The following is a 25573-nucleotide window of genomic DNA, read 5'->3' as shown; positions in this document are numbered from 1 at the left end:
GACCCAGGAACCTTGGGTTTTGAATTTTTCAGACACTATAACTCACCAACTTGTTCTGATTGTTTTTCTGCACTTGCTTCAGTGCAATCTCTCTTGGGATCTTAATCTAATGTTTGATTTTGTTTATAATGTGATTGTTTATAATTTGATTTTAATGTGATTGTGAATTTGTTTGTGTGATTGGGTTTTTGGTTCTTGCTATTTGTGCAACTCCTTGCAGAATGTGAAGGCTGTCTCTGAGACCCCTGCAGTGCCCTCAGTGTCTGAAGATGAGGATGATGAAGATGATGCAGCTCCACCCCCTGTGATAGCTCCACGACCGGAACACACCAAATCTGTGAGCAGAAATTCTTTGTTCAGCCTGCACTGCTGCAATCACAGTCAGGCCTTGCCTGTGACTCTTTGTCCCTCTGCATGGCTTGATGCTGAGCCCTTCTTGGGAGCAGGAGGGAGGCAGTGGGAGCCACTCCTTCTGGCAGAGTACCTTAGTGTTGTCACCTGCCTAGTTGTGGGGGGCATGAGTCCTTGATTAGTGATGTCAGTTGCTAACAAAGCAGCTATAGAAATGCATCCCTGACAGCAGCAGTAACAAGATGAATAGAAGTGTTTAAATCTTCACCTGACTTGTGTGTTTTTCCCAACAAAATTAGATATACACCCGCTCTGTGATAGACCCTCTTCCTCCGCCTACCAGAGATGTGGCCACCTCTCCTATTTCTTCTCCCTCGGAAAACAGCACAACAGCACCCGACATGCTGGTCAGGAACACGGAGAAGCAAAAGAAAAAGCCAAAAATGTCAGATGAAGAGATACTGGAAAAATTAAGTATGTCCTTCTTCTTTAAAAAAGTTCAACTCCTGTGGAGTTGGTTTCTCAGAATGTCAATAAGCTGAAATGTTTCCCCGTTTTGTGATCCCTTACCAAAGACATGGGCACATGGTCACAACACAGAATTGGGGGCAGATGTAAGGGGTGAGCTTGAATTTAAGCTGAGCACCTGTGATACTGGCTGAAGTCCCCAGGGAGCTGTAGATCCTCAGGCTCTGCAAAACAAGCCCTGAATAAATAAGATCTATTTAACTATGAAGTCTGAGATCATTCCACATCTTATTCTGTAGCTCTGAAGCATAAACGATTATATTGCGATGTTAGACATGAGGTGTCTAAAAGAATGAGAGAAAATTAATGCATCCCCAGATTTGCCTTCCACAGTATCATGGTGTAAAGTGACTTGGTTATTTTTAAGTGCTTTCACATTTTTGTGGGTAGCCAAATTGGTGGGTTTTTTTCTGAGAAAAATTCATCCAGTCTCTCAGATGTGTCCTCACGTCTTTAACAGTTCCTACCTTCAGTGCAATTGCTCCTCTGCTGCCTGGTGGTTTTGGGTTATGCTGTGGCATATCCAACAGCTGAACCAGCTCTTTGATGCAATTGATTGCTATCCTCAGCCTGGACCAGGTTTTATTAGAGTATTTCTAATTCTTTGAACTACTAATCCTGTATTAATTACCTCAATGCCTTGCTTGTCAGTTGACTTACATTTTGTTAGCACCTCTATGATAAGGCTGGCCTCTTACATTTGAGGGTATATTTGTCAATATTTTAGGAATAGGAATCTGATAGTTAGATGAAGACTGAATCTGAGGATACAACTTTAAAAATTTTTTTGAATATTAAAATGATATCTGAGTAAATCATTTCTCTAAATAAAGCCTAAATTGACTTGATGGCTTATTAATTGGGACTGCTTGCTGTTGGAAAACTCACACCCATTATTTCAAAACACCAGCTTCACTCACTCAATTAGCAGGATTTTTGTATCATTAAGGATTCAAGACATTTTTGTGACCAGGCAGGGCGAGCAGCAACTGTGGCAGGAAAAAAAGTGCTATTCTAATAAAAATACACCCACTTCAGTCATGCAGAGAAGTACAAGTGCTACTTTTGGGAGTGTTGAGAAGCAGATGTACCTTCTGACACCTTGCTTGCTCCAGGTGTCAGCTTCTATATGTGGGCTAGTCAGAAAAATGTTATGAAGTTTTAATCTTTAGTCTTAATCTAAGTAAAATGTCTTTCCACTGGAGGCAATGGAGCTGTACTTGTGCAGCCAAGCAGCCAAGCCTTTTGACATTTTAGTTTGACATGTAACTAAAATGATAAAAATCATAAAGCAAAATATATATTTACACATACAAAAGATATGCTAAATGCATGCAAAGGTTAAAAGGAGGCTGCTCAATCCCTACCTCTCAGCAGAAACACAGCATTGGTGCAAACATTAATGAATCCTCACCTGACTCTTTGGAAGGTAGGAAATACTCCACCATTTTAGAGTTATCAGCATTAAACAGGGCAAAACTGGCAACTGCCACTTGTCACCACAGCATTCTGTCCAGTCCTTGCCTTGGGGAAGCATTTGCAGTCTGAGCTTCTAGCCTGTGTTAGGCTTTGAGGGAAAATTTCTGAATATTTGTCCTGAAATACCAGTCCCAGGGCAGACAGCATTGCTTCTGTAATTGTAGAGTGGGTTTTGTAAAGCCAGATTTCTCTTCCTGCCCTCCTCTCCAAACATGGGTGATATTCCCTACTTCTACCTCTGTCTGTCCTAAATCCTCTGGGTTGGCTGCTCTTCAGTGCTGTCTGAAAATAGCCTTCTCTTGCTCTGCTTGCTACTGGATTTCTTGGCTTAATGACCACGAGCAGTTTCTTTGCCAATACACATCGGTTTGGGCTCACAGACCCTGTGGGAGCAGCACCATATGTTGGCAGCTTCGGTGACTTGCAAACACCAACTCGGATGCAGCTCTGCTTCCCTTGATCCTATTAGCCACCCTGGTGCTGTTAGAGAGGAGACTGGCTCCCAGAAATGGGAGCTCTAGAAATTGCTGGCTCTGGTTCCTTCATCCTAAAAAGGGTGTAATTCCTGCCTGCCACAGGGGAGTTATCAAAATCAGTTTAAGTTTGCAGCCACTTGCAGCCCTGTGCTGTGGAACACCAGGCAAAGTGCTTTTCCTTTTGAGGAAGGCAGTGATAGACTTTCTTTTGGTTTTGGGAGAATGAGCTGAGGTGGACTCAAGTTGCTCTCCAAAACCAGAGGGATGCTGGTAACTGCTGCTAAAACCTGTGCTGACTGTCAGGTTCCTGGAAGAGCAGCTGAGCATTGCCCAGGACAGGCAGGGGAGTTCTGGCTCTGGAGGATCTCTCTACCTTCTCCTCTGACTCTTGCAGCCCAGTCACTGGGTCAGTAAATGGTTGTGGTTGTGCTGGTATGAAAACACCATAAATACTTTTTTTTTCCTGCTACAAATTGTCATGGTGTAGGGAAATCTTTGACTAGTTTTGTAACAGACTGTTGCCTCCAAGATGATTTGAGAGCCCAGCCTCCAAATTCCAAGACATTGCAGTGCCAGGGGCATTTTAGATCATCCAGGGTGTTAAAGCTGGGAATGACTTTAAGTAGCAGGTTTCCAACAAATAATTGCTTTTGCATGTGTCAGGCCTGTGTATCTTTATCCTGCACCTAGTAATGACTGCCAGTGAAGGTTAAATGTTCTTAATGTGTGTGTCCCATCATTTCTGGAGGGAAGTTCCTGGGGAATGCTGCACCTGGGATGTGTTTAAATAACTGAGGACTTCCTTGGTGTCTGTGTGCCTCTGGATTTCTGATGAGTGGTTCATGAGACAGACCATACTGTGGTCAATGGAGCTGTTCTTACAGCTAGCTCTTGTAGCTGTATGAAAAAAGGACTGGAAGAAAATCCTCTTGTTTTTTGTTTTTTGTAGGAAGTATCGTGAGTGTGGGCGATCCAAAAAGGAAGTACACAAATTTTGAGAAGATTGGACAGGGGTTAGTATATGCTTCTTCTCTGTCCTAAACCTTTCATTTCCTTATGCTAAGAAGAAGTCACCGAAACCAGGCTAAGTTACCTTGCTGGAAAGGCTGTTGGGGATACTTTGGAAAGTTTATTTTGTTTGGTTGCTTATTTGTTTTCCTCTTTTTGGTTTTGGCTGTTTTTCTGAGTTCCACATCCCCCCAGATCTTTTCCTGTTTCTGGCAAAGTCACAGGGACTGGGTTTTTATGGAATTGTGTTGTAATATAGGAAATTATGCCATTAGATGATCAGGTTGATAAATACAGCTACAAACAGGGAAAGAACTGCAAGGCCATCTTCAATTTACAGACTTGCTTCTGCATCAGCTCTCCTCAGGGCATGCGCTATGCCCCTCTAAGCAAGGTAGGGAGCAAGTAGAGATTGTAGGAGAGACTATACTGAGGCAAAACACAGATCTGCAGTCAGATCCACATGCTGAGGCTCAAACTCCTGTTTTCCTCACTACAAATGCCCCATTTGTTTACTTCAGCTGATGCTGTTGCTCTGTTATCATTGGACATCCTGCAAGCCAGGGTAGTGTGGTCATGCCACTTGAAATGGAATAAACTCACAGTCCTACAGTTTGCTGGTTTAGCAGCAAGGGTTTGGACAACCATGGTGTCCCTTATTAGGAACCTTTCTCCCCAGAAATCCTCTGGCTTCTGCCTCAACAACAGCCTTGTCTCAGAAATATTTCAGATTATGTTTACCACTGGAATTATTGCATGTAAAGGAATGGGATTGAGAACACTTCAGAGAGACAAGTGGGAAGGGGCATGTGTTAAGCCCTCATTTTTACTTTGAGACCGTAATAAATAATTTCTTTTTCTTTTCTCTGTTTTTTTTTTTAGAGCCTCAGGTACAGTTTATACAGCAATAGATGTAGCTACAGGACAGGAGGTAAGTGCTGCCAGAGTACCACAGCAGTGGATTTTGGATTGTGTCCCAAAAGTACAAGTTGATGCTACAAAATAAAGACTGTCTTTCAGGGATTCATGGCATCTTATTTTTAATGAGGTCTTTATTTACTTACTAATGAGACATGGTTGAGTGGTCTGAGCAGAGAACTGGAAAAAATGACTTCACAAGTTTTGATTACTAAATAATTTCATATTTATAAAGATTCTTTCTGTGATTGCAAAGGCTAGAAGCAAATGTTTGGACTGGGCAGTTCCTCAGTAAAAGTTTCTCTCTTCTTCCCCAAGATTGCTACCTGTCTCCATACAAGCTCTTTTATTTGCCCTCTGTTCCTTCGCTTCCTACACTTATAGGACTTAACTTGCACAGAAATAGTTCCTGTCCCACCCTTTGCCTGCTTACTTTCTGTCCATGAAATTGTGAGACAAGGAATGCCTGTCTTTTCTTTTTTCCCCTCACAAATACTAAAAAGTGCCGTACTTACTGCCTGCATAATAAACTAGTAGTGATGGATATGCAGCATCTAAGGAAACCTTTAATTCTAGATGGAGGATTTTTTAAAATATGAAAGTTTGTGTTATTCCAGATATATTTATGGAAGTCTGCAACAATGTATGTCTACTTAGCATTTGTACAATGTAAGGGTTACTCACCAGTAAATTTCATGACTATGCTTTTTGCTGAAATTCCTTCACCTCCTTTTTCAGTTCCTGAAGAATTAATACACCTTAATTGCAGCCTTTAAGGAAAGGTTATATTTATTTTGAAGCAGAAGAAATTTTATAGGAGGGGGAAGTCCTTTGATGGTTTTCTGCTTTCTTTCTGGACCCCTTGGGTGACTCCCATGTGAAAATTCTTAAATCATTCCTGTTACATTAGTGTGATCAGGTTCTGAATTTTTAAATCTGCATTTGGTTTCACTGTAACTTTGTCATGCTGTTGCTTGTTCCTTTCTATGAAGTGCACTGAACTCAGCAGCTCAGTGCAGGGAAACACTGGGAATATCTTTATCTGCATAAAATGCCTTCCCTTTCTTCATCTTTCATTCTTCTCTCTGGTCTTTTACAAAGAGCAGCCTGGGGTTTTTGTTTTTGTCTTCTTAAAGTACAGCCCTCATGACTACTGTGAAAAAGCAGCATGTTTGTCTGCTCTTGCCTTCTCGTGTGTTGGGATTTTTGTATAGTCTTCCCTACTATATACTATCAAAATGCTAATTGTATCCATCTATATTGGCACTCTGTGACTTGTTTTTTTTAATCCTTGTTTCTGGGAGTTACTGTAGTAGCTGGCTCCAGTCCATTCACCCAGTCCTCTTTCTCTGCATGTAGCAGTTTTGTAAGGGTGTTTCACTTCTTTCCCTTTGCCTAAATATTGTACCAAAGACAGTTGAATTGTAACCTCTATGAGTTATCTCTGCCTCCAGCTGTGGTGAATAGGATTACTGGTTTGAAGGCTCCTCTGAGGGCCAGGGCTCTACAAAGTACTGGTAGTGTGGAAACTTGAATACAAGAGTTACAAACATGTTGTAACCTTCCTGCTCTTTGCAGACATACATGCAGAGCAGATATCTTAAAACAGGAGGAAAGCTACTAAACCAAAGGGCTGCAGCTGACAAATCCATCCCTGTTGCCCTTCAGGCATGACTGGACATAAAGCTGACTCCAATTCATTTATTTTCAGCCCTTTATTTAAACATTGGTGCTTCTCTCCCCCAGGTATTGTTGTGACGAAAGAAATAGAATTACTACCTTGAAGTACCAAGCATGGTTGTGTTATTTACCCACCCTACTTCAGATTTCTAGAAGCTGAAATTTGCATGGGAGCAGGGAAAAAAACACCAAAAAATTTTAGAAACATCAAATTAAAAATAAAATTAATAAGAATCCTTTCAGAAACAAAAAGTTTTTGACATACCAGTCAAGGGTATCCAGAGCAAAGGGATCTCTTCTTTATTACCAAGAAACTGTAGATGGAGACAGCTATCCAGCTGTGACATTAAGGTCCAGTATGAAAATGGCAATTCCCCTTGTTCTTTTTTTCATTAAGTATCATCCAGCATATATGGAAATGGACTGGCTGCAGGAACCTGTGGTAGCTAATGATGAAAAAGTGACCTCATGATCAAAAGGTGTTTTTCCTCCCGTGTGTGGATGTGGGACTAAATCGACTGGTTTCTGGGGACTCCTGCAATAATGCTCTATTTGATCTCTTTTTCCTGCAGGTTGCAATCAAACAGATGAATTTGCAACAGCAGCCCAAAAAAGAATTGATTATTAATGAGATCCTTGTGATGAGGGAAAACAAAAACTCCAACATTGTCAACTACTTGGACAGGTATGTCAGTGTTTGAAGGGCTCACAAAGGGACACTGGAAAACACTTTCTTGTCAGTGTCTTAAGGGTTCCAGGCTCAGCTTAATGCAAGTGTAGGACAACCTTGCACTGCTTAAAGCATTGTAGTAGTGTGGGTGGCCTGGCAGTCTCTCTCCAGAATGAGAAGAAACAAGTATCTGAACCAGTGTTAATGGGATGTCTAGGCTCTCTTCAGAGATGCTGGCCACTAAGGTCCTGTCACAACTACATTTTTCATCTCTCTCATTTGCCAAATTTGATGCAACAAACTTCCTGCTTATTTCCTTCCTGTTACTAAAGGAGAAACAGAAACAGTTTGAAATGTAATATTTCTATTTGCTTTCCTTTTCTTTTCTTTTTTTTTTTTTTTTTCACTGAGCAATGCTGGTGTTCTGCTGCCAGAGGAGCAGACTGCTTCCAGGGTTAGATGTAGTGCTGTCCCTGTGACTGTCCACTGAGGTTTTGCACAGTAGCGTAACAGCAGTGAGGGTGAATGACATGTGACACACAACCTGAAGTCGGGGGAGACCTCAACACAGCTTTGTAGTACTTTAGGGGACTTTTAAGAAGAGAGAGAGTGAATTTTAAGGCAGATAGTGATAGAACAAGATAGACCAAATCTACCCACTTATTTCAGATAAAAGGGTAGATTTAGGTTGGGTATAATGAAGAAATTCTTTGCTGTGAGGGTGGTGAGGCACTGGCACAGCTGACCAGAGAAGATATAGCTGTCCTGGCAGTGTTCAAAGCCAGGTTGGGTGGGACTCTGAGCAGACTGGTGTAATGGAAAGTGTCCCTGCTCAGGGCAGGGGTGTGGAACTAGGTGGTTTTTAAGGTCCCTTTGAACCCAAAGCATTCTATCATTCCATGATGCTGAAAGCCCAGCAGGCAAAAAGCATTTAATGTGTCTTGAATTCACCATCAACATCACAGTGCTGCATTGTGTCAAGCCCGTGTCACTTGTTAAAACTATGGCTAGTTCCATTAGAGCTGCAGCAAGATTTTCAGTCTGCTGCACTCAAAATCTGAATGTAGCAGTTCTGATCAACCACAGGTTTGCCTTATTGTAAGGGTAAAGACTGCTTGGATAAGGTGGGCTGCAGACTTTAATCTCAGCAGCTTGGGATTTTTGGAAGATACAACAAAGGGATGTGACCTAGGATCTCTGGAAATTTGAGAGAGGATTTGCACACTTTTTTGCTCTGTGTGTATATCAAAATCTAATCAGCTGTTTCTTTAATAGGTTTCTTTTACAGCCTTTTAATGTCTTAGCCAAAAGAGGTAGTACTTATGAATTGCAGCAGTTGATTTGCTGATTTTTTGTGGTACTGTGTCCCATACATAGCTGTAAAGAGCTACTTTGTTGAGGAGACAGAAAGTCTGCTCCTTAAATTTTTATGACAGAGGTGTGTGTGCAGGGATCTGATGCTGGGCACACGCCCTCTTCCTAGAGAGAGAAGAATGTTACCAGTGTAAAATGAAACAAGTGGTCAAGAATTACATCTGGGCTAGAACTGTTATTTTCCTCTGGCTCATTAGAGGCTTTGTTTTGACAAAACTGTTTGAGAGACAGGCTCTTCCCATTAGAGAGCATCGCTGTGTACATTCATTTGCCTTGTCTAGCCAGTGCATCCCAGCTGCAGGATAGCTCCATGTCCTGCTGTCTTGTTCAAACTTCCAGCAACAAAAGTTGCTGCTTTTGTCCTCCACTTTCACTAATCTTTTTCAGAGGGGTTAGCTTTTGTTTGAGTGCTGCACATGGACAGAAGAGCAACTGGGATGAACATGGGGGTTCTTGTGCCTATTATGCCACTTCAGCTCTGCAACTGCAGGATTCTGTTGCTGGGGAGCTGTGTCCCTCTTACCCAGCCTAAATGTGCCTGTGCTTCCCAAGTGCTGAATTAAGCTGATATTTGGATGCCACTTACTGGCTTCTGCCTTCTGCTGAAGGAGGGGGAGGAAGATGTGCTGATCACTGCGGGGCCTGGTTTCTGCTTTCTGGTTCTGTTACAGTCTCCCCTTCTGAGTCCATAATGGGAGCGGCAAGGTAGTCATTGGCATAAACCAGCTCTCTCAGCTCCTGCCCTTATGCAAGGGTTTCCTGTTCTTTGTCCTCTGTTAACTGCATGGCCTACTTGCTTGTGGTTAAGCAGCTTTTCTGCTGCAGTCGTCGTGGCCAGTGTTGCACAAAGGTGTGCTGTGATATTCAAGATAGTGACATGGCCTAATTCAGCTGTACTTAGGAGGTGGATTTAGAAGCATCTGGCTCTGAGGACAGTGACACTAGTCTTCTGTACAGACAAACAGCCACTTATGCTGAGTTACCTGCTGGAGGTGCCAGTTCCTTTCTGCTGCCTGAAAGAGGCCCTCAGAGCCCTGCTTCTGAACTCAGCCATCTAAACATGGGCATCAGATGCCCAACGCTAGGCAAAGCAAACTCCTGCCCTTTAATTTTGTTTTAAACAACTCCTTAACTTAATAAACCCCAAAATAAGTGGTAGCCTTGTTTTACCCCAACCCCAAAATGTAGTAAGGATTGGTGGTCAATGAATAAAGCTGGAGATGTAAGACAGTCATGCTACAAGAACACACTGGTTTCTTTCCAGGCTACATTCATGTTTGCATGTTGGTAGCATGTTACTGGTGCAAAATTCTGTAATGACTGAACTTGTGCTTCTGAGCGACTCAAATTCCATCAGTTTCATCAATAAAGAGTGTGTATTTGTGATAGAGAGGGCTTGGTGAACAGCTTCCTAAGGTATCTAAGTGGAGGCTGAGGAGCACCTTACGGGATCAGACATTACTCGCTCTTGCAGATGGATGAAGAGAAAGCTGTAGACCATCTCCTTCTTCCTCGCAAATTTTCACCAGGTTTTTCTTACTGCCAATAAAGCCATTGGGTGGGTGACAATATGTTACACCATGCTGTCCCTGATGTCGCATCAGAGCAGCGTGTAGGTGTATGGACTTCCTGGTGGTGTCTCTAGAGCTGCTGAGAGAGTGGGTTTGAGTCATGCCAACAGTGGGCAGCTCAGTGACTAAGATTGGTAAGAGAGTGGAAAGATCCCTGAGACAGTACCACCCTGGAATGACATTCCTTTGGTGACAGCTGGCAGGGAGCCACTGTTAAGTTCCCCTCCATGTCTGTTATGTCAAATTTATCAATTATTGAGTTGCCAGGATCTTGGCACATGTTTGTGGCTGCTCATGGATCAGCTTTGGTTTCACAGTGTGGTTCTTGGCTCGCTCCATCTGTTTTGGCTGAAGAGAGATACCAGCTTGCTCCCAGCATGTGGAACCTGAGATTGTCATGCAAAGAGCCCATTCTGCCCTCATTCTTACAGTCAAGTGCATTTGGGCTGCAGAGAGTGGATTTGGGCTGCTACTGGCAGTGAAGGGAAACCTTGTGATGTCCATGGTGGGTGATGTGTTGAGAGGGTGCTGATAAAATCTGAAGAGAGCCTGATTTGGCAGAAATGAAGAAGTAGCTACAGCATAGGAGCAGGAAGGAAGAGTGTGGATAGAGTTGGGCTTTCAGAGCCCAACAGAAAGTAAATGACCCACAGAGTTAGCAGGAGTGCTTCTGAAAGCAGTCTTGCTGCTCCTCTCTCACTCAGAGGGGCTGCTCTGCAGGTGGTACTGCTCTTGCTGGAGTTGTAATGCTGGGAAGAAAAAATGCCAGTGCATCAGCTTCTGTTCCATAGTGGAGTTTGAGACCTCTCTGCTGCAGGAGCACAGCCCTGTGCCCTTGGGCTTTGTATCCTGGAAGAATCTGCAGATGGCACCTCCCTACATAATCCTCAGCATCAACAAACCAAGACACCCACTTTGTCTCTGGAATTAAAAGCTGTCCATAACTGTAACACTGCTGTCATCCAGGTGTAGCTCGGACCAATATTTAGGGGGATTTTTTTCATCAGCTTAGTGTTGTCAGTGTGTCCTTTGTGGGCAAATATTGCACCTTGCTCACTCCTGTGATGTCTCACTTATCTCTGTCTATTTTCCATGCAAAGCTTAATGGCTTCTTTCTCCTTTACTGTCACTTTCTACCTAGTTGTTCCCTAGTACCTATCCCAGTTTTGGCATTTGGCTCCTGGCAAATCCATTCCTCAGTAGGATCAGAGTTTTACGGCAAAGCAAATGTATCCTTGATGAACTCTAATGCCAGATGAAGCTTTTAATTACATTCTCTGTCATCTCACTTTTGACTCATTTGTCCACTCACTTGAAAAATGACAGGATAGGCTGAAAAGGTGGGTTTTCATACTGATGATTCCTTCCTTCAGGAACGTGTCATCCTGATGTATTTATTGGTCATGGAAGTTTGTGTTGATGGGTCCAAAAAGGGGCAGAAATAGTTGGTGGGTTTTTTTTTTTATTTGTTTGTTTTTTCTTTGATTTCTTTTGTTAGTTTGTTTTGGGGTTTTTTGATTCTTTTTTGTTAGTTTTTAATGAGTTATTGCTGAAGTCTTCATCTCATGTCTTCCACTTTTAAACATAGGTACACACACTCAGCAGAAAGGAATATCCTAAGTGACTGAGAAAAGTTACTCTCATTTCAGCTGTCTCCTCCCCATCTTCCTGTGAGCCTTTTTTAGAAAAGACCTGCCTTTTAGGAGTTTCATTTTTTAAGTCTTTAGAATTGCTGTTTCATTCAATAAGGTGTACTCCTTTGCCTTTATGAATGGTTCTCAAATTTTCAGACCAAATCACAGACCAGTTTGATAATGTGGAAAAGATTGAGGTGTTTTTCAAGTGCACAGTGCTTAAAAAAGAAGTGCTTTCTTGTGATTGATTGTGGGTAGCCAACTTTTGTGTCACCCGGAACTGTCCCTGGGCCTGAGGCAAAGCAGTCAGTTGCTTAGGACAGCAGGATGCCAGGAGTAATGAAACAGCCCCCAGCCACCTCGTCTGGTGCAAGAGCCCTCAGAAGCCATTGCTGTGTGCCAAATATCTGGGTTGCATGCTTGGACCCCATCCTTGAGTAGTAGCTCTTTGCCTTCTCTCCCAGCAGTGGGAGAAGTTGTAAGGTCAGGTCTCCATCTTGGTCTGCATCCTTTCCATGGCAGAAAAATTCAGCCTTGCTTTTATGGACAGGAAACTTGTAGCCAGCTCTCCCACTACATCTCTCCTCATCATTCTGCACTCATGCTTCTCTTTGATCATTCAGGTTGTGATCAGATGCTCCCACGCACAGAAAGTACCAGGAGCACGTGGTTCCCCAATACTGTTAATTGCAGCTCTTGTTTGTATTGAACTTGTAAGAGAGCTTTAAACCCCTGTGCATTCTGGTTTTCAAACCTAGCGTGGGCTCTTCAGTTACCTTGTAGGAGAAGAGCTCTGGGTGGTGATGGAGTACTTGGCAGGAGGCTCCCTAACCGATGTCGTGACGGAGACCTGCATGGACGAGGGACAAATCGCCGCCGTGTGCCGGGAGGTGAGGCAGCACTCAGAGGGAGCTCTGGTTGGGAATGGGACACAGACTTTCCACAACCTGTCACTGACTCCATGGAAATGTTTCCAGCTTCTGTAATGTGACAGTCATTCTTTTAGAGGATGGATTTCACCTGTGAGGATGCAGCATACAATTCTAATGCAAGCCTCATGTTTCACCCCAGAAGCAGGAACTAGAGTGGGAAATTGGGGTGGGATCCTCTTGGTTTTGTCTGTTCTTCAAATCTTTTGGGACTAACTTGTCCTCCTAGGACCTGCTGATCCCAGTGTGACGTCTCTCTGTGGCCCTGCACATACCGAAGATATGAAAGGTCCTAACACACTGTGCCCTTACTACCAAAAATGCATAGTCTGTTTGAGTCCTTTAGTTGGCTGTGACTGGTGAACCATTTCATGCGCAGTAAGAATATCTCAATTATTTTTCAGTGTCTCCAAGCCCTGGAATTCCTCCATTCAAACCAAGTTATTCACAGGGACATCAAGAGTGACAACATCCTGCTGGGAATGGATGGCTCTGTCAAACTAAGTATGCAGGGAATGTTACTGCTGATGACTTATCAACCCGTGCCAGTTATCTGCTCTGGGCCAGGCATTTTAAGGAGATGGGTATTTGAGATGCTTGATGCTGTCATGATGAACAGGCTGTAGAAATGGTACTGTAGATATTTCTGTGGCATTCGTTTTAATGGAGATTGGCAAACACAAATCCTTGTGAACTGATACCAGACTTGAAGCGAGGCTTGGGCTTTGCTTAGCTTTGGGCCATCTGTTTATGTGAACTAGAATAACAGTATTTTAATGCTACTCCAGTCCAGAAAGCTGGGTTGGAAGGTGTAAGGCTAGAAGTCTTTATTTATGAACAACCTCTTCAGTGTGGAAAATACTGCAGGTACTCAAGGGGCAGGGGAAGTAGAGGGAGAATTGAAAACTGTGTAACTAGAAATCATTTAATGTTACAATGCCAACCCAGACTGGAGCCGAAATGTTGTCTCCTCCTTGTGGTATCAGTAGTAATGAAAATCTTGAGACTGTTCTTCCCAATGGGTGCTAAGGTAGCTGTTGTGCTTGTCATTGTCCATGCAGAGATAACCCTGGAAACCAGGGAGATATGATCTTCCACCTATAGTTCTAACAGAATGGTGCTCCCTTTTTCTTCCTCTCAGTTCTGTTGGCTTGCACCCAACAGGCATAAATAAATCTATTTTTGTCGGCAGCGACAGCAGATATGACTCAAAATTCACAGAGTGCAGATATGCTGAGTAAGAAGGTGGGGTTTTTTGCACATAACTGCTGTTTAAACTAAAGCTGAACTTTGATAGAGCCAGGTCTCAGGAGCTTTAGTAATGAATAACTGATGGGGGCCAAAGTGCTCTATTCTTATGGAATAACTTCTTTGAGCACAATGTGCTGGTACCAGACTGTAGTTTAAAGTTAGATAAATCCCTGTGGATATGATGCAGTAACCTTCTGGATCTGAGCTGCTTGTTGGTTCTGCTGGAAATTTGCCCTGTTTATGAACCATATGTCCTTTCCTGGTATTTACCCTTGATGAAAACTCAGCTAGGAATCAGTCTAATTTTCATAATTCTCCCTAAAATTAGACCTGTGATGCCACAGGGGGTCAGGATGGGCGGTGCATCTTGCTGTGTTGATTCTGCTGGGCTCACAAGAACAGATTTAGTTTTCTTTTGGTGAGCCAAATATAAATAAAACATAGGGCTCAGCAATCTTTATGTGAAGACCCTCCACCTTTCTCTCTGTTCAAAGAAAATAATCAATATGAATATAGGTACTTTAAATTTATTCTGAACACTCTTTGCTCTATAAAATAAATGCTGCTTGAAGGATGATATGTCAACGGGGGAAGTAATACCCATGGACCAAAAATATCACCAGACAGTACAGCCTGTGGTCTGGGGGGTGTATCTAGATCAGACTTGCATTAATTCCTGTTTTCCCATACCCAGGAATGGTCTTTAGGCCATATATTACGTAGTGTGTAACATCTGTGTTTTACTGCAACACAGGTGAGTGTCTTAACTTCTGTGTGTGGTTATTTCCTGATCCCCATCTTTCACACAGAAAAGTCAGCAGCTCTAGAATCCTCATGGCCATAGAGAGCCGGGTTTAGAAACTTAGCTCTAAACACCATCCTCTGTGTTAGCCACAAAAACACTCCTCCTGTCACAGTTGCAGCAGCAGCACCCCAGACAGTGCAGCAGGGTGAAGTGTTCTGTAGCTCTGGTGTCAGTAAGAGTTGTTTTTGGAGAAACTTGCTGACTCCTATGTCTTTTCCCTCCACCCTATTTTAATTTTCCAGCTGACTTTGGCTTCTGTGCCCAGATCACTCCTGAGCAGAGCAAGCGCAGCACCATGGTGGGCACGCCGTACTGGATGGCCCCGGAAGTGGTGACGCGGAAAGCTTACGGGCCCAAAGTGGATATCTGGTCTTTGGGGATCATGGCCATCGAGATGATCGAAGGAGAGCCCCCCTACCTCAATGAGAACCCTCTGAGAGTAAGCAAGTGCTTTTCTCCTCAGGTCTTCACTAAGCTGCTGGTGGAACTGAGCTCATGTGAATCCTCTGGTGTGGTTTTGTCACCTCCAGCCCTGTCTAACTCAAAGGATCCTGTGGCCACCTAAGATGTCATAGTGAGAAGACTGAGATAGTCTTAGTTAAAAGCCATGGTTTGCTCTGGGTAGCAGAGATGTGGGTTCTTCTCTGAGTTAGATCATGCACACTCATAATTTCTCACTTTCTGGGATGCTATAGAGGCAGAAGTTCTACCTTAAGGGAACAAAGCAGTCATGTGTTCAAACTTTCTACCCTGTAAATGAGAGAATTCTCCTCTGAGCAACCTGGTGTAGTGGAAGGTTCCCTGCCCATGGCCGGGGTATTGGAACTAGGTGATCTTTAAGGTCCCTTTCAACCCAAACCAGTCTATGTTTCTGTGATTATATTAAATTCTATTCTGGTAGCAATTTTTTCCTAAGGGCAAATTCTTCCTCCTTGCATGCTCCAAGTAAAATTCAAAGTGTAACAAGCCTTTAGACGGGGCTTAAGCCTCCTGATGTCTTTCCTTTGTTTAATTATTAACAAAAGGAGATACGCTGTCAGGATGTAGGGACATCACTGCTCTTAATATAAGCTAGGTTTATGGCTTTTTCCCCAGTTATATGGGCTGGAGGAATCTAGAAAAATTATGTTTAACTTTTTTTTCCCATCTCTTGCAATGGAGGGGATTTTTGGGACAAAAGTGTAGCAGCCAAGAAGACTATAAGGAATAAAACAGTGCTGAGTTAAAGTAACAATACTTTGGCTTCATTTAACTCAATTTATGCCAATTCCCAGGCTATCAGACTACTCCCATGGGACATGTTGAGTGATGTGCTCAAAAAGCTTGTATATTAACAAGTCTCTGACAGATTTCTGCTTCTCTTGAAAATTAATCCAGGAAGTTTCTCACATGAAATCCTGAAATGGATGAATTTTCAGTCTCTTGTTTCTCAGAGGAGGATGTATATGAGTGCTTTATCCCCAAGCAGCAGCAAAACTCTTTTTTCCTGCAGAAAAGATGCCCAAGGGTCTGCTGGACATTCTTCATAAGGAGCCAGCTGCATCTTTATAGTGTTGATGTTTTAGGCCTTGTGCACTCAGGCAGAGTACCAACAGAAAAAAATCTATTTAGTCAGGGTTACCTTCCCATGAGGATATAGTCACTACAGGAGTAATGATAAAATTGTGCCAGTTAACTTCCCTATGTAAACAGGGTCTGGAATGTTGTTTTTGTCCTTGTAATCTCTTGAGAGGGCTGCAGGATCCAAATCCAGATTACAAGGGTAAAACAATAAAAGATTGGATCTCATCCACAAAAAAATAGGGCTGGCAGCTATTTGCTGCCAGCTATTTGCTGGCAGCTGTTTGCTGAAATGTAGCCATTGATTAGTGACCCTGATAAGGTGGGGTTTTTTCCTCCCTATTGAACTGTGGGGAGGGAGAGGAGAAATGGGTGTCTCTAATCCAGAGACGGAATCTAATCTTCCTAACCTCCTGTTTCCCGGGTGCTTGCTTTTGTCTCAGGCCCTGTATCTCATTGCTACTAACGGGACTCCAGAACTGCAGAATCCAGAAAAGCTTTCACCCATATTCCGAGACTTCTTAAATCGCTGTCTTGAAATGGACGTGGAAAAGAGAGGTTCTGCAAAAGAGCTGCTACAGGTAGGTGGTGGGGAGCAAGACTGAAACAATATAATCACACAATCCTGAGTGAGGCTGAGTTTAGGGATGAGATCTTGTTTGAGGTCTTAAATACTGCATCAGCTGAAAGCACAAGGTAAGGTAACCTCTCAGGGGAAAACAACTGAAAACCACAGCTCTCAAAGAAAAATCTATAATAAAGAGATAACAGACTACTCCCTTTCCAGTACTGGCTACTGGCAGCAGCTGTGCAGCATGTTCTGTGTCCAGACTCAAATAATAGCTGTGTCCCAGGCCTGCCAGATGCTGAGCCCTCTTATTCCTGTGGTTTCTTCAGGTGGCTGGGAACATCTGTGTGTGTTGTCTTGTCATGCTTGTTCCAACTTGGACAGCAGGAAGGCTTCTAGCTGTCAGATATTCTGGCTGTGTTCTTTTGGGAGGAAGGATCACGAAGCTCTTTGAAGTGTTCATGGCTTCAATTAACTGGAGCAGTTCACTTTTACTACATTTTGCCTGATACTACTCCTTACAGAGGTGGCGGGACAAAGCTTGTGAGATATCTTAATTATAGAACAGCTTGGATTGGAAGGGACCTTAAAGATCCTCTGGTTCCACTTCCCCAGCCATGGGCAGGAACACTTTCTACTAGATCAGGCTGCTCAAAGCCCCATATAACCTGGTCTTGAATAGTTCCAGCGATGTGGTATCCACAGCTTCTCTGGGCAACCTGTGCCAGTGCCTCACCACCCTATAATAAGATATTTCACTGAAAACCTGGTGTCTTAGTCTGAACTCACAGTGAAAGTTGAGGACCAAGCTGCCAGGATTTTTATCAACATGGATGAGAGGAGTGTTTTGTGCGTTCTTTCTGTCAAATTTGCCATGAGGGTAGAATATGTAAGTCTTTATAAAATAGATCTATGATAAGGAACACTCAGACCTTAAGTATCCGACAGTTTCTGTTTTGTTTTCCTTTCTCTCCACTAATTTGTGTAGTGGGCTCAGACTTGGATGTGTTGCTGCCTTCTGTAACTATAATGAAGCATAAATGTCTGACAGTATGGTGGTAGCTGAAAGATCATTTTTTCTTCTGGACTTTTCAGTCCTAAAATATCAGAAAGAAGTTATGTTCTGTTCCTCAGAGCAAGAGAACATTCTGACTGTAACACTTCAGCCTGTTCTTAACTACCCTGTGGCCTCTGAATTTTTACTTTTTATTTTTTTCCATCTCTGAAGCATGTTGCCTTGGATGATTGATCTCTTCTGGTGCTCAGAAGTCTTGTGGTTTGTTGCTTTTTGTTTTCAGAACAGCTTGTGGACTTGCCCTTCACTCTCACCTGAGAGCTGTTTTGATAATCAATATTGTTTTATTTAAAGAAGAGCCCCTCTATAGGAGACTGGATGGTGTTGTGTTGCAAGCTCTTTGCTGCTCTCCCAAATTTCAGCTGCTTTGCAAATTTCTGATATCTGGTAGAAGACCAAGGCAGTGCTTTCTCCAGACCTGTGACACTGGGGAACAGGGAAATGAGAGGTGATTCCTGTATGGAGCCCTCTCTTTTGTGTCTGAAACACATGGGTTGATTTTAGTACACCTTCTTTTCACACTGGATTTCACTATAGATTTTACAGCTTTATAATTCCCTAGGGGAATTTGCTGAGTTTTGTTTGATCTTGAACATACGCAAACATTGGATAATTTAGCATGTGTTGGGTGCAAATCTCTTCATAACTTCAGGCAATCCCCAAAATTTTGTCATAGAATCCAGAGCTTCTGGATTCATGTGTTCAGAGACTAGAGTAGATTTCTTAGATTTCATATGGGTTTAGGTGAAAATGCTTAGAATTGCCACTTCTGGGGCATGTTCTGAAAAATCTAACCATTTCTCTTTTTGTTTTGTCCTAGCACCAGTTCTTGAAAATTGCAAAGCCTCTATCCAGTCTCACTCCTCTGATTATTGCAGCTAAAGAGGCAGCCAAGAACAACCATTAAAGTGGTGAAGTCAACACAGTCATTGCATCAAGACTTTTAGATGTTCATTTCAGAGACTGAATTACTTGCCCTTCTCCCCTTCTGCTCCTTCTTCACAGGGGTGTTCTTAAAACTTTGACTTGCTCTGAAGGGTGGCAGAGGCATCGTTCGCTGTATGTGGAAGGGCGCACAATGGGACATAGCTGATCTTACGTGGTGAACTGTCCTTCCATCCTTGTGATGGGGACGAGAGGGGAAGAATACTTCGTATGGATGAGAAGATCTTTCTAAGAGCATCTGAACCTGACCTACATGTAGTGAAGCCAGTTTGTTTTCATATTTCTTATTGTGTTTATTTTTAAAAATAACGTGGAGCCTTATGCCATGTTTATCTTAATAAATTAAATCTTTTGCTGGCTGCACTTTGCCTGCTTCTGCCAAGCTGCTGTTACTCCGTGGAGGCTGCTCTGTGCTTTGGATGACTCGAGGAGGGAAGGAAGCAGGCAGCAGCAATGTGAACAGCTGTCAGCTGAGAAGGGGAACGAGGGGGTGAAGGTGCATCCCTCCTGCAGCACTGCTGGATGCTTCGAGGAAGCATGGATAAAGCCTCTGCGTGCTTCCTGCAGCCATTGAAGAACTTAATTCATGGATGATCTCTTTGCCAAGTGGTGTGAACTGCCCCCTACTCCCTCTTTCCCCCTTTAGTGGCAAATCTACTAGTTAAACAAATGTCAAATAATTTTTGTTGTTCTAGGAAACAAATTGCAGGGAAAAAAATGACAGAGAGGTCTTTTAGGGTTATTTTATCAGTGCTGTGAGGCTTTTTAGAGATGCTGCCCTGTGTGATTAACAAACAGAGCAGTTACTATTGTAAAGACAAGATTTGTCAGCAAAATATGTTGAAAACTCTTGTTTCTTAGAGCAAGTCCAGTGGAAAACAAACTGATAATGGATGCTGCTTTCTCTGTGGACATGTGGGGACACAAATTTTTTGAAATGGTTTCTTTATGCTACTGATTCCTTGGGTTGCCAATAGTCTGTAAAACAACAGGAAACCTGGAACTACTAGAAGAGGGACTGGTTGTAAACACTGGGCTTATGTTAAACTGTATACTGATTTTTAATAAAGTGACTGCTGTGTTTCTTAACTCGGGGATAGAGGAGAGCTGGAGAATTCACTGTCACCAGACAAATCTGTCATTGCTCGTATGGTCACCAGGTACTTGGATGTGTTGGATGAAGTAATTTAACCTTGTTTTTTACCTCTTCTTCTGCAGTCCTTTGGGATAGTAAGTGGCTCCCAAGGGCCACTTTACACATAGTGAAAATGATACAAAAATGTGTATTGTAACTATGGGAGCTGCTTTCTCTGTACTGCTTTGGTCACATAGGGGGTGAGTTTAAACCTATTCTGGAGTAACCTCTCATCTTTCTGTTGGACAGAAATTCATTACTTCATGCTGAGACCTGCTGCTGGCTCAGCCCTTTCCTCCCTGGACCTGGGCTTTAATTAAACATATTTTTCTGATGTGGCCCCGCGGTTCATGACAGCTATTACGCTAGCTTTACTGGGTGTAGGTACTTTGTGAGTTCTTTTGCTTCTCAGGGGCCTTCTCCTATCCTTTGTGCTTCAGGGCAGACACTGTTTGATAAAAGGCTGAGGGGTGAAGTCTATTCCCCTAATTTGCAGCCTCTCTCCCTCTGGGTGTTTGTACTTCTTCTCCCAGTATTAAGTTTCCTCTCACAAAGCTTGTATCCAAGGATGAATTCCGTGGGCAAAACAGTAGAGCTGCCAACCTGGCAAGGGATATGATCTATTGATGAGCTCATCTGCTTGGAGAGATGGAGATTGTGGAATGGAAGGCCACTATGCTTGAATAATTCCCTTTGAAAAAGACTTTGTATTCCCTCTGGAAGACTCAGGATGGCATATGTGGGAGGAATACAATTAGTGGCTAGATCTCTCTTGATCTAAAACCTCATTTGACTGGCAGATATGACAGTTGACTACTTTTCAGACAGTGCAGGGTTCAATTTGATCCACAATGTGTTTAATGTCTCTGACTTCTCTTTGATTCCCTTCCCCACTCCCTTCTCTGCATCTCATTGAGATGAGAACCTTAATGCAGATGTGCCCTATCTGTAAGCATGCACAGGAGTTTATTTGCCTGCAGCAAGATTTCTGCTAAACTTCCCCAAACAAGACAGAAAAGGTTATTTTTATGTGTTTTAAGTTGCTCTTCTGGATCTTCTATTGCATAATGAAAAGGGATCAACAGCGACTGTTTATTCTATTCCTCATCTTACAATGTGCTTCTGTCTCGTTGACTTCCACATGGACTCAGTCATGCCTGGTTTCTGTTGGCTGCTGGAGAGGGATGTTGCCAAAAGTCTGTCTTTCTGCTGGGAAAAGTTGCAAGACTGTGCCCATGCTTGTGTGTCATCTTGTCCCAGGCTGTTTTGTCCCCACTTGTGATGGGTGGGTGGGAAAAGGAGGCGATTGCTACAGTGTGCCTAGACCTAGTTTCTAGTTACCAGATACATTGTGGTTTTATGTTCTCAGAAAATCTTTAAAGATATTTTCTAAAAATTGTAATTAGCCTAATCTTAAGAGAATGGGTTTATTTTGTTCTAGTTGTTCTGAAATGCACCCTTTCCTCCCCTCTCCTTTTGTGTGTGAGTCACCCGGCACCAGCACCTCCGTTAGCTTTTAAAGAGCCCTTCCTGTCTACGGCACACTCCTGTCTAGAGAGGGCTCTTAAATAGTGACTTTCTGACTTAAAATTTAATCTCCAGAGGATATTTTCCAAGAATATCTAGTCCCTGCTGTTACTTGAAAGTGACTACAACTTGATGGCTTCTTTGGTGCCTTTTTTTCTCCCTAACTTTCTCTTATGCCTGAGTTGAAACCATTTTTAATCACAGCCCTTAATTATTAATTTGCCTGCTAATATTAAAGTTCTTTCTTCCATATTAGAACATTAAATATTGACTTGTTTTGACTGTCCTTTCAGAAAGCTGATTTCCTTTTTGGGGGATCTCAAGCAATCTTATACCAGAAATAATTTTGTATCCTACCATTTACAAAGGGCTTGTTGGAGGGAGAGGATAAAACTCATCTTTTCTTAAACACAGAGAGTTATCTTATTTGAGTATCAATTGGTATCTTCAATAAGACTTTTCCTATGTTTCAAGAATGGGCATTGATTCTTTGTATTACCTTAGTTATTAGGGTTTTTTAGGGTTTAAAGGTTTTTTAAACAAACAATTTTGACTTCTTTCGAAGAGTTTGTGTGTGAAAGAGGTATGGAGACTACGTGGGAAGAAGGCAGGTTATTTGGACAGCACTCTCAGGCACATGGTGTAATTCTTGGAGTTGTCCTGCTCAGGGCCAGGAGTTGGACTCAATGATCCTTGTGGATCCCTTCTAACTCAGGATGTTCTGTGAGGCTGAGAGTGAAGAGCCAGGACAGGGCTGGAGGGCACAGCAGAACTAGCTGGTTGCAGCAGCAGTAGCACACCTTTAGCCATCCCTGAAATGTCTTCATTGAATGGATGTGTTTTTAGGGAGCATAAATCTGACTGAATTGTTGCTACAGGCACTTCTCTAGGCAGGCATTATGCTCCTACCAAACTGCCTTCCTCTTTTAAACAAAAGGGGTGCAGGGATTTCTCCAGCAAAGGAGGCTCCTTGAGAAAGGAGGTTTCCATGGAGACACTTACTTGACTTAAACAATCTGGCTAAGGCTTGAGAAGAGGTTTGGTGGGTAGACACCACATTGACACCACTGTTTTGCAAAGCAGCTGGAATTGCTGCAGTGTTTTGTTGCCAATTTGGTGCCCCTTTTCACGGGGCTGGTTTTGAAAAAGTGCTGAGAATGAGAAGTGCCTGGTCAGGATTGTGAGGTGTATAAAAGTCTGACTCTTCTTAGCTTAGCTGAGATGTCTGTTAGCATCCTGATCCATCTGTCTCAAAATGCTGCAGGTCGGTGTAAGTAGGGCACGTTTGCAGCAGAGTACTGTGCAAGAAAGGATTGCAATGGTCTGTAGTAGGTGCTTGCTTTCTTAGAACCCACCCTTCTTGGTTGACAGCAAAATGGGTTCTGACCAGTGTCCAAGAATAATAGTTGTTTGAAGCCCATTCCTAATTAAGAGCATAGTCTGTTTGTTTGGTGAGTGACAACATCTTCAATGTTAAAATTGTTAAAGGTGAACTGATTATCTGCTCATCTTTTCTCCATAAAACAGTAAGGCTTTTTAATGGCTTCTTATTTCAGCTGTAATAGAGAGCCTGTAAATGTATTTTGGGGTCATAAGCCAACTGGATGGAGCATATGTATAATGAATGCTGTAGGATCTTAGTTTTTTGCTAATGACAGCTCACGGTGGCAAAGGTGAGACCTTAGAGGAGCAGCTGCGAGCTTTGACAGGGAATGGCCAACAGCAACAAAACTGCAATGCAGATGGGAGCTGGACAGAAACTTGCTGCCAGAATGGAGCCTACAGCAAGTGGTGGGAGAGAGGCAGAGTTGGTCCAAAGGGTAGGATAAAGCAAAGGCTAAAACTTCACTTGCACAGTTGCTGAGGAAATTCAGGGTGTGCCACAGCAGCCTGCTGTATCTCAAGGCAGCAGTGTCTCTGAAGGAGGGGAGCAGAAAGGAACCTGGGAAGGGAAAAGGTGCTGAAAGTGGAGAGTGGAGCAACAATATGGCTCTGAGTCACAGCTTGTGCTTAAGAGCTGGAGCTAATCCAGGAGGTTCACAAAAAATTACAAAATTCAGCTGAAAAGGAAAAGTGGAGCTAGAATGGAGGAGATGGCCTTGATGTGCCAAGGAACTGAAGAGAGAGGAGAGATTTCCTGAATGTGTGAAACAGCAGAAACTAATTTAACACAGGCTTCTGTGGATGACAAGTAGCTCATTCCCTCCTGCCTTGTAGCATCAGTGTCTTGTCTTTTTGAGATCAGCTCTGCTTTAGGATCATGTCATCAGCCACCCAGTTTCTCTCTCATGTTTGTAAAGAAGGCTTTTTGCTCTGCGCCTACTGAGTTCTGACTGCAGCTCTCTGCTGTTGGTAGATGTCTTTGTGTTGTGTCCCACCTGGAAATACAGAGGCTGTTGCAGTTTTAAAATCTGCTGGGTAATGTACTTCTCCCCATGCTGCCTTGGCATAACTTCTGTACTGTACTGCTGGGTTTGTTTAATGTGCCAGGTCAGCTCAGCCATTTTAAAAATAAAAATTGAAACCTTATATAAAACCTTGATTAATTATTTGGTTCTGCTTGACTTGCTTTTTCAATGATCCTTTCAGTGGTAGTAGAAATGAATGGGAGTGTTTGAAGGAGGGGTTGTGTTTCTCTGACCTGTTTTAGATTAATCAGATCTTATTTGATTGAGCAAAGTCACTACAGTAAAAACTGTTGCAGCAAGTGTGACTTTTAACTTGTTTGGACATAGTTAATATTCTGGAAAGCAGACTGGGAGCAGGATCTAGAGCACAGCTCAAAGAAGAAGAGAAGGAAGCTTGGATGCTTGTTTTCTCTGCAGGTGAAGTTTGGTGTCTGAGACTCCTGGTCTCAGGAGGAGGAAATTAGGGGTGGGTTTGAGATGGGTATGTGCACTCATCTTCCCAGCATCACTTTTTTCTTTTAGAGTTGGTATGATAAAGCTGATGATAAGAACAGGAGTTCATCATACTGCGTGGGTATCATCTGACCTGGATGTTTTACTCTGAAGTCTGAGAAGTCCAGGCTGTTGCTGAGAGGTTTCTCTGGAATGTGGGGGTGAGGAGCAGTGAGAAGCTCTGATATGCTCCCATGAGTCAGCTGGGTGCTGAGCCAGGTTTTAGAGAAGTCACTGAGAGACAAGGGAACACCTTGAATGGGGGACTTGACCAATTGGAATAAGGAAATCAGTGTGACTCCATAAAATCCCCTCTGCCTAGAACAGATGCTGGAGCTGAATACTGCTTTCCATCCATTGCTTCTCCAGGTCTTTTTCAGCAAAGCCAGAGGAGATACTCATCAAGTTGTGTTTTACAAAGATGGGGGCCCCATTGTTTGAGCAAGAGGAACATTGCAGCTCCACTGGCAGGGATTTGGGGTGATTCTCTTTGCCATGCTGTGGTAGCAGCCCATGTTAGATGTCCTTGCCCCATTAGAGAAAAGGAATCTGACTGGGCCAACACCACCTCCCCTTCATAGAATGCTGGGGTTGGAATGACCTGAAAGATCCTTTAGTTCCAACCCCCCTGCCATGGGCAGGGGCACCTTCCACTAGACCCAGGTTCCTCAAAGCCCCATCCAACATAGCCTAGAATGCTTCCAGGGATGGGGCATTCACAACTTCACTGGACAATCTGTGCCGGTGTCTCACCACTCTCACAGTGAAGAATTTCTTCCTAATATCCAATCTAAAACTTCTCTATTTTATTTTGAAGCCATTTCCCATTGCCGTGTCATTCCATGCCCTTGACCAAAGTCCCTCTCCAGCTCTCTTATAGCCCCTTTAGGTACCAGAAGGTGCTCTAAGGTCTCCACAGACTCTTCTCTTCTCCAGGCTGAATAACCACCCTTCCTCCAACGCTTCACAAAGCAGGGTACCAGGAAAACTTTGCTCAAGGTAATGTATGTCCCCCCAGAGTGCCCCTAAAAATACTACTGGATTGGTGTCTGGCGGCTCTACCCCCTACCCCATGGAGGGAGCATAGTGTATTCTAACTAGTATTACCCATGATTTCTGGGGAGAACTTTCTTTCTTGGAGGCTTCTTCTCTTGAGACGAACTTGGTTGAGTTGCCCAGTGGTTGGGTC

General features: G+C 43.1%; 1 protein-coding gene across 4 annotated transcripts in view; it reads left to right on the top strand.

Moving 5' to 3' along the window:
* PAK1 (p21 (RAC1) activated kinase 1) overlaps positions 1-24030 on the top strand; it is a 76145-nt gene extending 52115 nt beyond the window's left edge. For all 4 annotated transcript variants that reach the window (XM_053970906.1, XM_053970905.1, XM_053970908.1 and 1 more), the window contains 10 exons: positions 221-337; positions 651-825; positions 3784-3847; positions 4725-4773; positions 7013-7125; positions 12462-12579; positions 13023-13122; positions 14917-15113; positions 16678-16815; positions 18698-24030. In XM_053970906.1, the coding sequence (XP_053826881.1) occupies positions 221-337; positions 651-825; positions 3784-3847; positions 4725-4773; positions 7013-7125; positions 12462-12579; positions 13023-13122; positions 14917-15113; positions 16678-16815; positions 18698-18784 (1158 nt within the window). In that variant the 3' untranslated portion in view covers positions 18785-24030. The remainder of the gene's footprint in view (positions 1-220; positions 338-650; positions 826-3783; positions 3848-4724; positions 4774-7012; positions 7126-12461; positions 12580-13022; positions 13123-14916; positions 15114-16677; positions 16816-18697) is intronic.
* The last annotated feature ends 1543 nt before the right edge of the window (positions 24031-25573 follow it).

The sequence above is a fragment of the Vidua macroura genome, chromosome 2, assembly GCF_024509145.1.
Source record: "Vidua macroura isolate BioBank_ID:100142 chromosome 2, ASM2450914v1, whole genome shotgun sequence".
Lineage (NCBI taxonomy): Eukaryota > Metazoa > Chordata > Aves > Passeriformes > Viduidae > Vidua > Vidua macroura.
Note: the sequence above shows the minus strand (reverse complement) of the source record. Positions and strands in the feature narration are given on the sequence as shown.